General features: G+C 43.4%; 1 protein-coding gene across 3 annotated transcripts in view; it reads left to right on the top strand.

Moving 5' to 3' along the window:
* Positions 1-12,855, top strand: part of RBM39 (RNA binding motif protein 39) — a 58,837-nt gene that overhangs the window by 37,041 nt on the left and 8,941 nt on the right. For all 3 annotated transcript variants that reach the window (XM_075012105.1, XM_075012104.1, XM_075012102.1), the window contains 3 exons: positions 3,526-3,591; positions 6,741-6,945; positions 7,188-7,265. In XM_075012105.1, coding sequence (XP_074868206.1) covers positions 3,526-3,591; positions 6,741-6,945; positions 7,188-7,265 — 349 coding nt within the window. The remainder of the gene's footprint in view (positions 1-3,525; positions 3,592-6,740; positions 6,946-7,187; positions 7,266-12,855) is intronic.

The raw sequence follows: 12,855 nt of genomic DNA, 5'->3' as shown, positions 1-12,855 counted from the left end.
TCTGTCTTCAGGTCTACTTGGCCTTCCTTCTGCAGGTGGTCTCCTCTTTTCATGTGATCCAGGACATCTTGTCCTTAAACTGCACAATGTTGAGGACGAGAAAAGTAGCTGCATGCCCTGGCTGTTGGGCAGGTTTTGGCTTTTTACATGGAATGCACTAAGCCATTCTGCAAGTTTCTCGGCTTTTTGTGGCTACAGCTGATGGGATGAAGGACGTGCTGGTATCCACTCTTTGGCTGGCTAACTGGATTGCTTTCTATAAGTGGACCTGCTATGACCATGCCTGGGTGCCCCCCAACCTTAGGTCATGCAGGTCCTTTTGTCCAGGGCCCAGGCACAGCCTTGCGAGCAGTCTTCCTTGTGCATATCTGGGACATCTTTAAAGTCATAATGTAGTTACCAGTTAATGCATTCATCGTTCTTTATGGTTTCACACAGCAAGATAATGCTGGATTCCACGGGGCCATACTACAATCTACAAATCTGAACTCCAGCCTTCCTCGGGGGGTACTCTTGGAGTCGGCTAATGTGGAATGGACAAAAGCAAGCACTCAAAAGGCAGTTAACTTTTTGTAACTGGTGTTCTTTGAGCTGTATTACTCATGCCTGTTCTAGGACCCATCCTCCTTCCTCGCTTTGAGTTTTGACAAGGAGGAATGGAGAGTGGCAGGCAATATTCTCTGTAACCTGTGTACTTGTATGGCTGCTCAGGAGTGATTCGCATGTTGCTCAGTTGAGCAGCTGAGCTTCCAAGATGCAATTTTTTTTGTTTCCAAACATCTAGGCGCACACACAACTTATTCCACAGATGGATGGAAAACATTAGAGGGAGCATTGGTGCAGGTAGCGTGGGACTCCCAGGGTCACCAGAGCCACTCCCCGAAGGATGACATTAGGGCAGGGCTTGGCAAAATACGACCCATGGGCTGGATACAACCCATCAAGCTGCCCCATCCGGTCCACAGGTGCAGTGGAGAGCCTCATGTCTCCCAGCAAAGTGGCTTCAGGACCTTGTTTGTTTTCCAATAGCTGCAAGCCTGGGAGAGGAGGGATGAGACACCTCACAGTTCCATTGGCTGGTTTCTGGCCAAAGGGAGCTTCTTGTTTGAAGTACTCCTCCCTTCAAGGTATTCAGAGTCACATGGCTTCTGCTATGGCCAGGCAGGCAGGGAGCCTGCTTCAGAAATCAGCTGGACTGCTGGCCCAGGTAAGTTGCCCAGCTAGAACCTGCCTCTGGCCTCAGAGACCCTCTGATCCCCAGTCTTACTCCCTAGGCCACATGATCCAAACCCTCTTCCTCTTCGCCTGCACCCACACTCCCTCCCAGACTCTGCACCCCAGTCTTCTGCCCCAGGTCACAGTACAAACTCCTGCACCTCTCTCAACTGCTTCCATCATCCACAATCATTCCCAGACCCCACATCTCCTACACAATCTCTTAGCCCAAGGGTCTGCAACTGAGCTAGCAAGAAGAGCCATTTCTTTTCAAATTCAGTTACAAAAATCAATCCTTCAAGAGCTGCAATGCACTTCAATATGACAGTCCTTAATAAATAATGTCAAACCATGCTTTTATTACCCCTATTTTAAGAGCACTGCACAATGATTAGTGCCAGTTAGAAAGTTGTTACCCCGTCTCCAGGATTTATGCCCCTCAGCCCCCAAATCTGCCAGTATCCCAAGACTTTATTGCCTCCCTCCCCCGTTCCCAGGCTGAACCCCTCTGAGCCCCAACCTCCCTGCCTGCAAGCGTAACTTGCATTTGTGCATGCAGTTCTGCGGTGGCTGTGGATGCCACTTCTCACTCTCTCCTTCTTGACATGAGTCTGGCAGCCGCTCCCCCCCCCCCCACTCTCCTTCCAGCTTTGATTTTTGATCGTGTGGGGGGGCTCCTTGCCCAGCTGGCTTTATTTTCCAAGGGTCCCTGTGGCAGCTGACCGCTGAGTGGCTTCGGCGTCTGCCACTTAAAGAAGAAATAAAATTCAGTTGGTTCAGTGACGGGCAACTGAAGTTAAATTTTTGTTTAAGTGGCAGCAGTCTCTGGAGTCACAAGAGGAGGCAGCAGTGGCAGAACTTGGAGCTGCAAGTGGCTCCTTTAAAGAGCCGCAGGCTGCTGCCCCCTGCATTAGCCCAAGCTTCCTTTACCGCCCAACCTCCATCCCAGATCCTGCACCAAATTCTTGCAGTGATCCACACCAAAAATTATTTCCCAGCCTTGTGCTAGGGGTGGAAAATTTCCAACACTAGTGCATGTGGCAAGGACGCATGGCCAGTGTGGAATGGAGATAAGCCAAGCATCTCAAAGAATGCCAGATACAAAAAGGTAACTGTTTTTGGGGGGGCCAGAAAGTCTCATTTATCTTCATTGCATACTAGTTCATAAGCATACCCTTGTACCTAAGCTGCTTTTAATATTACAGATGTGGGCTAAATCTTTGGATAACATTAAGCTAAATAGTGTATTGCATGGATGTGTTATGAAGCTGTCAAAATGTGTCCTCTTGCACACACAAATTAAAATTGCAGATGGGCAATGTATAACCATTTTTGTGTATGCCTGTATATACTATTTGATGGGAAACTTTACCCCTTAACTTCTGTCACACCTAGTCCAATGCCTATGAAATAAAATCAGAGTGCATATATTTTTAAATTAGTCACGTGAAAAGACTATTCCTCAGAGAACTGGAACAAATTATTATTTGTTTGAATCCATACTGTCTTATCCTGATCAAGCTTTGATAAGAATAGCATCAAAGAGAAGAGGAGGGGTTGAAGTCTTCAAGGAAGAATTAAGAGGATGTCATGTAGATATGGCTTTTAAAATCTCCTTTATACTTTCCCCTTCTTTACATGTGCATTGCCCTGTAATACTTGGTTTACAGATTTGCCATTTTCCTCCAAAATTCAGTAACTTGTGAAATTCTGTTCACTGCCTAAAATAGCAGCAGGCAAGGACATAAGAACTTGAATTTTTATGCCGTTTTTTATCAAGGTGGTTCCTGCTAGCCTCTTTAAAATCATTTTATGAAGATCCCCTCATTTGAGGCATTGTACAAAATGATAATGGCTTGTGTCCTACCTATGTTGATGCAACAGTCAGCAATTGACGATGGCTGTCTTATGATGGAATATGTGAAGATGTCACACCTGAGTGGAAAGCACTGGCTGTCTGAGAACCCAAAAATAATCCATAAAGCATAAAGTGAACATACCCAAGACTGTTCGGTGCACTCAAAAAGAGGACCCATCTTGTCTCACTTTTACTAAATTTCAAGTTACCTTTATGCTAATATAGGCACTTTTACTACATCCCAATTTTTTTTGAGTAATAAACTTCCAGCAGTAGTTTTAAGCTCCGCTGTGGACTGTTGCTTATGCCTGCTATCTTATGTTCTTGTGGTGTTTCATATCTTGTGATGTTTTTGAAGAGCTGGTATTAGAGGAGGCTAAATTAAACTACATACTTGTCTTTGAGATGTAATGTATGATAGTCTAAGGTTTTTCATGAATTTTTTTATATAGATTGAAAGCATTCAACTGATGATGGATAGTGAAACAGGACGCTCAAAAGGATATGGATTTATAACGGTAAGATTTTTGACTTGTGATGAGTTAGCAGAGTTGTATAGGTGACCTGAAGTCTGAGTGAACATAACCAGGGTTTAACCTGAGATTGGAAGACTTCTTCAAATGGTTTCTAAGTAATTTAACCAAAACCAAGAACTTTGTGTTTTTTTTTCCTTCAAGATGAGCTAGCTGTATGCATTCCAGCTCCCTAACGCACTCTAATAGTGTGATAGGACAGGGTTTCTGGGCACAGCTAGAAAAATCAATCCAGGGTATTTTTGCTTTAAAACCAGGCCACGTTGCCTTCTCACTGAGGCAAATCCAACTAGCCATAACCACACCCCTGTCAGCTGGGAGCCACACAAGGAAACCCAGAGGTTTCTCAGCTGCTATAACAGTCCAGACCATCAACACCCAATTCAGGTGATGGACTCTTGAGGCTGTTTCACCAAAACCCCACAGATTCTTCTGGGCCCCAAAGGGATCTCACCCAAACACACTCACCTATCCTTTAGATCTAAATATCTAAAGATTTATTAATAAAAAGAGAGAACAAGGTTAGAAGAATTGTTACAGCAATAGTCTACATGCATCAATCATAACTACTGAGGCAGGCCAGCAGTGTTATTTGTTGATTTCTTGAAAGTCTCAGAGTTCATTTTAGGTTACATAGTTTCAGTTATTGGAGTATTGTAGATCCAGGCCCCTGGTGTCCGCATGCTGGGCATGGACCCTTTGGAGACCCAAAAAAGAAAAAAAATCCAAGATGGACACTTAAGTCCACACCATTGTTCCCTTCCTTTCTCTGTGTTCAGGGACCAAGCCTTTTCCTCTTCCCATAGTCCCTTGAGGGCCCGCCCCCACCTGACTCAGGTGGGCTGTTGTGGCAAACTGCCATTGGATGAATCCCAGTAGACAGTCTCAGATTTCTGAAATGGACCTGTTCCTTTGTCTCAGCCCAGGTTGCTTGACCGGTGGGCTGCACTACATTGACAAGTCCCAAACATCTGGGATATGGATTTGATGTCTGAGTACTTGTTTATAGTCCATTCATCTTGGCTGGGGCTGAGTTCATACCTTCTATTATGAAGCTTAGCGCTCAGACATTTTCTAACACAAAACAAAAAAGTCAAGTAGCACTTTAAAGACTAACAAAATAATTTATTAGGTGAGCTTTCGTGGGACAGACCCACTTCTTCAGACCAAGAAGTAGGTCTGTCCCACGAAAGCTCACTTAATAAATTATTTTGTTAGTCTTTAAAGTGCTACTTGACTTTTTTGTTTTTATAGTATATAGACTAGCACAGCTCGCTCTGTTACCATTTTCTAACACAGCTACATAGCTAAAATCTGTAACTTTACCTACATATATGGTACACATATCTAAGTAGCATACATAAATTCAGGGTCAAAACAAAAAGCAGTCAAGTAGCAGTTTAAAGACAAGCAAAATAGCTTATTAGGTGAGCTTTCGTGGGACAGACCCACTTTTTCAGACCAGAACAGACTCAATATTTAAGAGACAGAGAACCAAAAACAGTAAGCAAGGAGGACAAATCAGAAAAAGATAATCAAGGTGAGCAAATCAGAGAGTGGAGGGGTGGGGGGGAAGGTCAAGAATTAGATTGAGTTAAGTATGCAGACGAGCCCCTGTAGTGACTCAAAGTTCACATCACGATTTAAACCATGTGTTAATGTTCCGAATTTGAATATAAATGTCAGTTCATCCACTTCTCTTTCTAAAACTGAGCGATAATGTCTCTTCACTAACACACATACCTTGAGGTCATTGACAGAATGCCCCATTCCATTAAAATGTTGACTAACTGGTTTGTGGATCTGGAGTGTTTTGATGTCTGTTTTGTGCCCATTAACCCTTTATCTAAGGGAGTTTGAAGTCTGTCCAATATACAAAGCATCTGGGCATTGTTGGCACATGATGGCATATATGATGTTAGTAGAGGAGCATGAGAAAGTGCCCGTGATTCTGTGAGTAACCTGGTTAGGTCCAGTGATGGTATTTAAGTGCTACTTGACTGCTTTTTGTTTTGATAGTGTATAGACTAGCACGGCTTACTCTCTGTTACTTATGAATTCAGAGCATCAGCTTTCATTAGACACCTCATATAACCCCCTTAGCACAATATTTGGGGCCAATAGCCACGCTGGGTATTAAAATGGCTTCCAGACCAATATAAAAATCCAGTCACTTGACAAATAGCAATGCGTATCAGGCTGTTAGAAGTTCTTTATCCTTTTGGGGCGTGCACCTGTGTCTCTTCACGATGCTGTCATTTCTGAATTGATGGTCTCCATGTCCATTACAGATGGATACCAAACTAGAGATCAAGTATCATTATTAAAAATGCACAAAAAAATCACAATGACCAATTTTACCAAATACCCCAGTAAGCTTTATCTTACTCATTTAAGGAAACATTTGAGTGGAAATAGTCCTTTCAGCAAGTCCTGAAAGTCATCAGGCTTTGTCTTTGGCTTTGTCTTTGTCTGAAAGATCAAATGGTAGAGGCTAGAGCTTCTAGAAGAGAGATTACCTTCCTTCCAGCCCCCATATGTTCAAAACTGGGAATTTAATCTCTGTTTAAACTGACACAGCAATGTGAGGGGGAAGGAAGAGCTCTTAGTCAATTTATGGATTATTGTACTTGGAAACAAAGATGGTGAGGGGAAAACAACTATTTAACTCTTCTGCAAATTGTGACTAAACACTATTCAGTAGTCATGCAGCTGAATGATTCACTGCCTGAAGCTTTGCTTGGCCAAAAGCCACATGTAAAGCATGCCACATTAAATGAGATCACAAGGGCAAAAGTCACGAAGAATGACTTGATTGTAGTCCTAACAGCTCGCTGGAGGAAAGCTGAAGCTATAGCCTTGATTCGTGGTAGAATTTCTAATTTGTGGAATAGATACCAAGACATAAAGATGAACATTAGGTGCAGAGGATTAAATATCCCAAGCTGAATATTATACTGTTCAGTAATTAGCAGGTTTTGTTGTGCTTTCTGGCCTCTGTCTTCATTTACAAAGAAGAAAAAAACTTTGTAGAAGGAGCTTCTTGAAAATTTAAGGCATCTCGGAAACATATTCTTACAGATAGACAGTAGCTTGTGAACTTTGATATACACTGACCATATACCATTCTACAGTTCTCCGACTCAGAGTGTGCCAAAAAAGCCTTGGAACAACTAAATGGATTTGAGCTAGCTGGCAGGCCGATGAAAGTAGGTCATGTAACAGAACGCACTGATGCTTCCAGTGCTAGTTCATTTTTGGACAGCGATGAACTGGAAAGGACTGGAATTGACTTGGGAACAACTGGTCGTCTACAGTTGATGGCGAGACTTGCAGAGGGTAAGTATGGTAATACAGATAGTGTGTGGAAAACATGGAGATGTTAAAGCAATCTTAAATCGCAAAGACCCTAAGTTTTAGATAGCTATGTAAATACTGTATGTATTAGAAGGACATCTGAAATATGGGGTGTTAACTTAGTAGAACATGTTTCCTTTGCTGCCATTCTTGAGAATGCTAAGCTTACTATTCCTGGAGCACTTATCAAGTGAAGAATTCAAACTGGTACTTTTTTGTCACAGGTACTGGTTTGCAGATTCCCCCAGCTGCACAACAAGCGCTGCAGATGAGTGGATCATTAGCATTTGGGGCTGTGGCAGGTAAGCATTTGATAATCTATTATGGTAGGTTAATTTTAGCATGTTTATAGCTCCAGAGATGTGAAATATTTTACTTTTTGTGATTTAACTTTAGAACTACAGTTGGTCACAGCAGGGTTCCCAGTTATGGTAAATTATTGAACTCCATAAACCTTTACAAGTAAGTAAATAAGGATCATGTATCACAATGTATTTACTATGACATATAGTTCAGTTTGTGCTATTTGCAAATACCCTGTTGTACACTTGCTAGTGTGTTGTCCAGATTAGATAGTTCTTAGCAATTTGATTCCTCGACTGCTTTTCTACTACGAAATTCCTGAGGAATGGAGAAACAACCTCTTTTTTTGTGTGCTGTTGGTTAATATTCTATTAATGCAGAACACAAAGAACAAGGTGCTTGACTTACCTTCACCGACGGATAATTTCTTGTACCTTCAATTGAAGTAAGCAGAGAACTGTTGGAAAATGTGGATCATTTCCCATATCTTGGAAGTCATCTTCATGCTAATGTCAGCATTGATGCAAAAATCCAGTGTCTTCTGAGCTGTGCAAGCTCTTCTTTTTCCTGCCTGAGACAAAGGGCCTTTGAGAAGTGGGACACCTATGCCAAGACAAAGCTCCTTGTATGCCACGCAGTGCTTATTCCAAGGCTACTGTATGTATGTGAAACCTGGACAGCATAAAAGTGTCATTTGAAGGCACTTGAACAATATCAAAACTGCTTCAGGAAAATCCTCAATATCTCTTGGGAAGATAGGTGCACGAATACTGGTATCCTGAAAGAGTTAAATGTGACCGGCATTGAAGCCATTACTATTCACCAACAACTTTGTTGGCCTGGTCACATGGTTCAGATGACTGATCAGATTGTTTTCTGAGTTGAAGGAAGAACAGAGGAGTGTTGGGGGTCAGTGGAAGCGATACTAAGACAGCTGAAGGCACACATGGAAAAAGTGCAGCATCGGTGTTGACACTTGAGAGAACCTGGCCCAGGACTGTCCCAATGGACAGCAGTAATCCATAAGGGAGTGGCACAATTTGAGAGGTCCCACTGCAGTGCAGATGAGGATAGGTGGAAGGGAAAAAAAGGGGGGCAAAAACTGTCCCACTTCCCTCCCAACAGCTACCAACATGTGCCCCTTGTGTGATAAGATCTGTGGCTCCAGAGTCAGGCTGATCAGCCATCAACTGACTCACAAAGAGGAGGGTAACAGAGAGGTAGCTGTGTTAGTCTGTATCCTAACAAAACAAACAGTAATGTAGCACTTTAAAGACTAACAACATAATTTATTAGGTGATGAGCTTTCCATGGGGCAGACCCTCTACTTCCAATCTGCTCTTTTTTTTTTTAAATAGGAGGGTGACAAAAACATGTCCTATTTGTTAGAGTGACCACAAAGAGGAGAATGCAGAACTATCATAATACTGCTATAACATCTTCTATTCATAGATGTCAGTTGAAGAGTATAAAGTCAACAAGTCCAAAATTGAGCAGTTGATCTCTCTTGCAGTGTTACAAATCATATAATTGTACCACCTACTCAGGTTTGAAACCTGGGTGCGCTCAGCTCTAGTATCTAGATGTGCATATGCAATCCATGAGTAAAGTCTAGTTTCTTGTGTGTTTGCACTTCAAAGATCCAGCCTTTCCTCTCCATCTGTGCCTATAAATCTCTCCTGTGTTTCTGTTTTGTGTTGACATTTGCAGCCTGCTCTTGTTTGACACAGACTATTACAAACTTAGTCTGTCAGATACATACAAAACATTTAAGTTGTTGTTCAGGTCACACCATCCCTCATCAGGCATCTCCTTTCAACTCTATATTATATACTAGCTTTTCATTAAGATCCTACTGCTGTGGCAACATCTGCCTTTATTTCATCTATGTCAGGGATTCCCAACCTACATAGGTTGGGACCAAAACATGGGTCATGATTAGATTTGTTAAGGGTCGCCAGGAGCTCAGTGATGCATGTGGCACTTAAAGAAGCCATTTGCTGCTCCTTAAATCTACCACATCCAGCAGTTCTATCAACAGAGAAGTAATTGCGTATTATAAAGACTGCTTCTCCAGCTTTGATACTCTTAGCCATTCCAGGCAAGCCATTTAATAGACTCTTGCAGTAAGTAATTCTCATCCCTGCTCCTCCTTCTTCCCCCCCTTTATATGTAGCTGATTTGTCAGTTTTCAAGTTTCTGTTTTTTTGTTTGTATTGTGCCCCCCCCCCCCAACCTCTGAGTGGGACCCTTTCAGCCTCCGAGCTCCTGAGCGTGACTCCCTTAGGTGTTGAGTGTGACCCAGCCCCTGAGTGCAACTCCCCTGCGTGTGACCCCCACCCCCAGGCTCTGAGTGTGGGGTTTTAAGCTGGGGTAGCAGGGGCAGGGGCAATTTGGGGATGAGGGTGTTTCCCCCACCACAGCTCAGATCAACTATAATAATAAACTATAATAAATGTAAAGTTATTTTATTATTAATGTATTTTCCCCTTTTTTCTATTAAATAACTACCATGAATATATAAACATGAGCGGGTGCAATTTTATATTCCTGCCTCAGGTGCAAATTTAGCTCATTATGGCGCACTCCCTACTCCACCCCCATTTTTGAGTTGCCTTGGATCACCAAGCCTTCCTCAATTGTCAAAATGGGTCCGTATCTGGAAGAGGTTGGGAACTGCTGATCTACATTCTTGGCTCTTACCACATAGCGGCTGCATCTACACTTACAAAAACTTGGAAATGGCCATGCTAATGGCCAAATCGAAGAATACTAATGAGGCACTGAAATGCATATTTAGCGTCTCATTAGCATGCTGCCAGCTGCAGCACTTCGAAATTGCTGCATTTCGCTCCCACACGGCTTGTCTGTACAAGAGTCCTTTTCGAAAGGAGCCTGCCAGCTTTGAAATCCACTTATTCCTATGAGCTCATAGAAATAAGGGGATTTCGATGTTGGCAGCGTCCTTTTCAAAAGGACCCCCCCATGTAGAGGAGCCACAAGGGAGCAAAATGTGGCAATTTTGAAGTGCTGCGGCCAGCAACATGCTAAAGAGGCTCTGAATATGCATTTCAAGACCTCATTAATATTCTTCGATCTTGCCATTAGCATGGCCATTTTGAAGTTTTTGGAGATGTAGCCAGTGAGTTTCTCTGCCAAACATCTCAGTGCTATTTCCCAAATATGTATTTGTTCCTGGGGAAGAGACTTTGATAAAACGCATCATCAGGGATCTGCAACTCCTCCTGGACAATGATCCTTTACTCTCTCAGACCTTAGGAGGCAGGCCTGTCCTTGCCTACAGACAGCCTGCCAACCTTAACCAAATTCTCACCAGCAAATATAAACCACAACACAGTAACTCTAAACCTGAAACCAATCCCTGCAACAAACCTCACTGCCAACTCTGCCAGCAGTATCATCACAGGACCTAACATCAGCCATGCTAACAGGGGCTCCTTTACCTGCACATCTAATATGTCATCATGTGCCAGCAGTGCCCCCCTGCAATTTACATTGGTTAGACTGGGCAGTCTCTATGTAAAAAGAATAAATGGACATAAATCAGACATCAGGAATGGCAACATACACAAACCTGTAGGAGAACACTTCAGTTTCTCTGGACACTCAGTAACGGATTTAAAAGCAGCAGTCCTGCAACAAAATTTTTTCAAAAATAAAATGGAGAGAGAAATATTTGAGCTGCAATTCATTGGCAAATTTGACTCCATCAACCAAGGATTAAACAGGCTGGGGAGTGGCTGGCCGTTTACAAAAGCAGTTTCTCTGAAATGGAAGTTAACACCTCCACATTACAATCTGACAATTGGCCACATCCCCGCTGAGTGAGCTGACTTGTTTTTTCTCCTCTGTTTATCTATAGTACTGATAATGGGCCATTTCCACCCTGACTGAATAGACCTTGTCAGCTCTGGCTCTCCTATTTACTGGGACAGCACTCTTTAAATATTCCTCTGAAACCGCCCACCCCACCCCAATGCATCTGATGAAGTGGGCGTTTGCCCATGAAAGCTTATGCTCCAAAATGTTGGTCTATAAGGTGGCACAGGGCTTCTTTTTGCTCTGATAAACCTGATAGATATCACCCTCCAACTTTCTTCCCCAAGACTCACTTTGGCTGCATCTACCCTATGAGCAAAAATAGATTTTTATTGAAATTGATGTATTAATGGTGGGTTTTATGAATTTGAGAATCCTCACCTTCCCACAGGCTCCCTACAAAATCGACATTGCTGCCACACACACGTCACCAAAATCAACTGTTGTAGCAGTGTATTGTGGGAACCTATCTCACAGTTCCCTGCGCCCTGTAGCATTATGGCTGTTTTCACTGGTACAGCATGGGAGAAAATGCCCCACAACCAGCTGTGGGTATCTCATGACATCTGCCCACATCTCATTTTCCTCATTCCCCTGTTAATCAAATGTCTCTTTTTCCAGGTGGGATCTGGCTTGCCTGTTTTAAGAGATGTGCTTTTTATGATTGAGGGGAAGAAAGGGGTAGTAAAGTGCTTAGGAAAGGTTAGAAAAAAGATTTTGGGTTTCTCAACCAACACATTTTCAAAATCGGATGCAAAAGCAGTGGATCTTTTGGAGGCTTGGATCTGGATTTAGACCTCCTGGCAAAGATCCTCAGATCAATAATTTTGTCTCAAAGGCCCGAGAGCCAGCCTGGGGCAGGACACACCACGTGCCCCTATTACCAGTGGTCCCAGGCTTGGATTTAGGTTTAGACCTTCTGGTAAAGGAGACCCTCAGAACAAGAATTTTCAACTGAAATGTATGTTTAAGTAGACTGGGGTGCTACACTGAAATGAGGGGGACTTTTCCATGATGGCTAAAAGACGCCCAACTATAGCCAGCTCTCTGAAAATCGTAACCACAAAGGGAGACTTCCCCTGGGTGGCTAAAATATCTTTGACTTTATCAGCTACTGGAAACTTGCCCCTAAAAGTTGCAGCTGCTGAGGAAGACTTCTGTTGGGCAGCTGCAAGGCCCCCAAATAGCTGCCAGGATGCGCCCCCCACCCCTGTCCTAGCCACTGAGGGAGACTTCCCTGGCTAGCTCTAGGACCCTCACAGTGTGCAAGCTACCTGGCACCTTGCAAAAGATGTCCATTTATTTGTTCAGGGTTAAGCCACATGATGCAGCTGGATGCGGGAAAGTTCCAGACTGCGTGGTGCCTCTTGGAGAGGGAAGGGAGGGGATGTGGGGAACAGGACAAAATGCAAATGGCTGAAAAGTTTCTTTATCCTATCATACAAGCAAGACCTCCACCCACAGCCTACCTGCCATATGCTGCGGGGAGTGGGGAGGGGGGCATCAACTGGTGCCAGGCGGTGCAATAAAAAAGACAGCTAGTGGAGGTGGACACAGAGCCATGGGCCTCACAGCCATGCTACCAACAAAAAGAGAGGGAAGATATTTCAGCTTCTCATACAAGGATGACCCTACAGCCATGCGCTTCCAGGTGCCAACTTGAAACAGTCTCCCTGTTGCCTAGTTCCTGTGCACCTGAGAACAGTGGAGATGGAAGAGGCCAGAGCAGAGAACTGGGGGACATTGTGA

This window comes from Carettochelys insculpta, chromosome 17 (genome assembly GCF_033958435.1).
Source record: "Carettochelys insculpta isolate YL-2023 chromosome 17, ASM3395843v1, whole genome shotgun sequence".
In the NCBI taxonomy this organism is placed as follows: Eukaryota; Metazoa; Chordata; order Testudines; family Carettochelyidae; genus Carettochelys; species Carettochelys insculpta.
The sequence above is the reverse complement of the archived record's forward strand: the minus strand, read 5'-3'. Positions and strand labels throughout refer to the sequence as shown.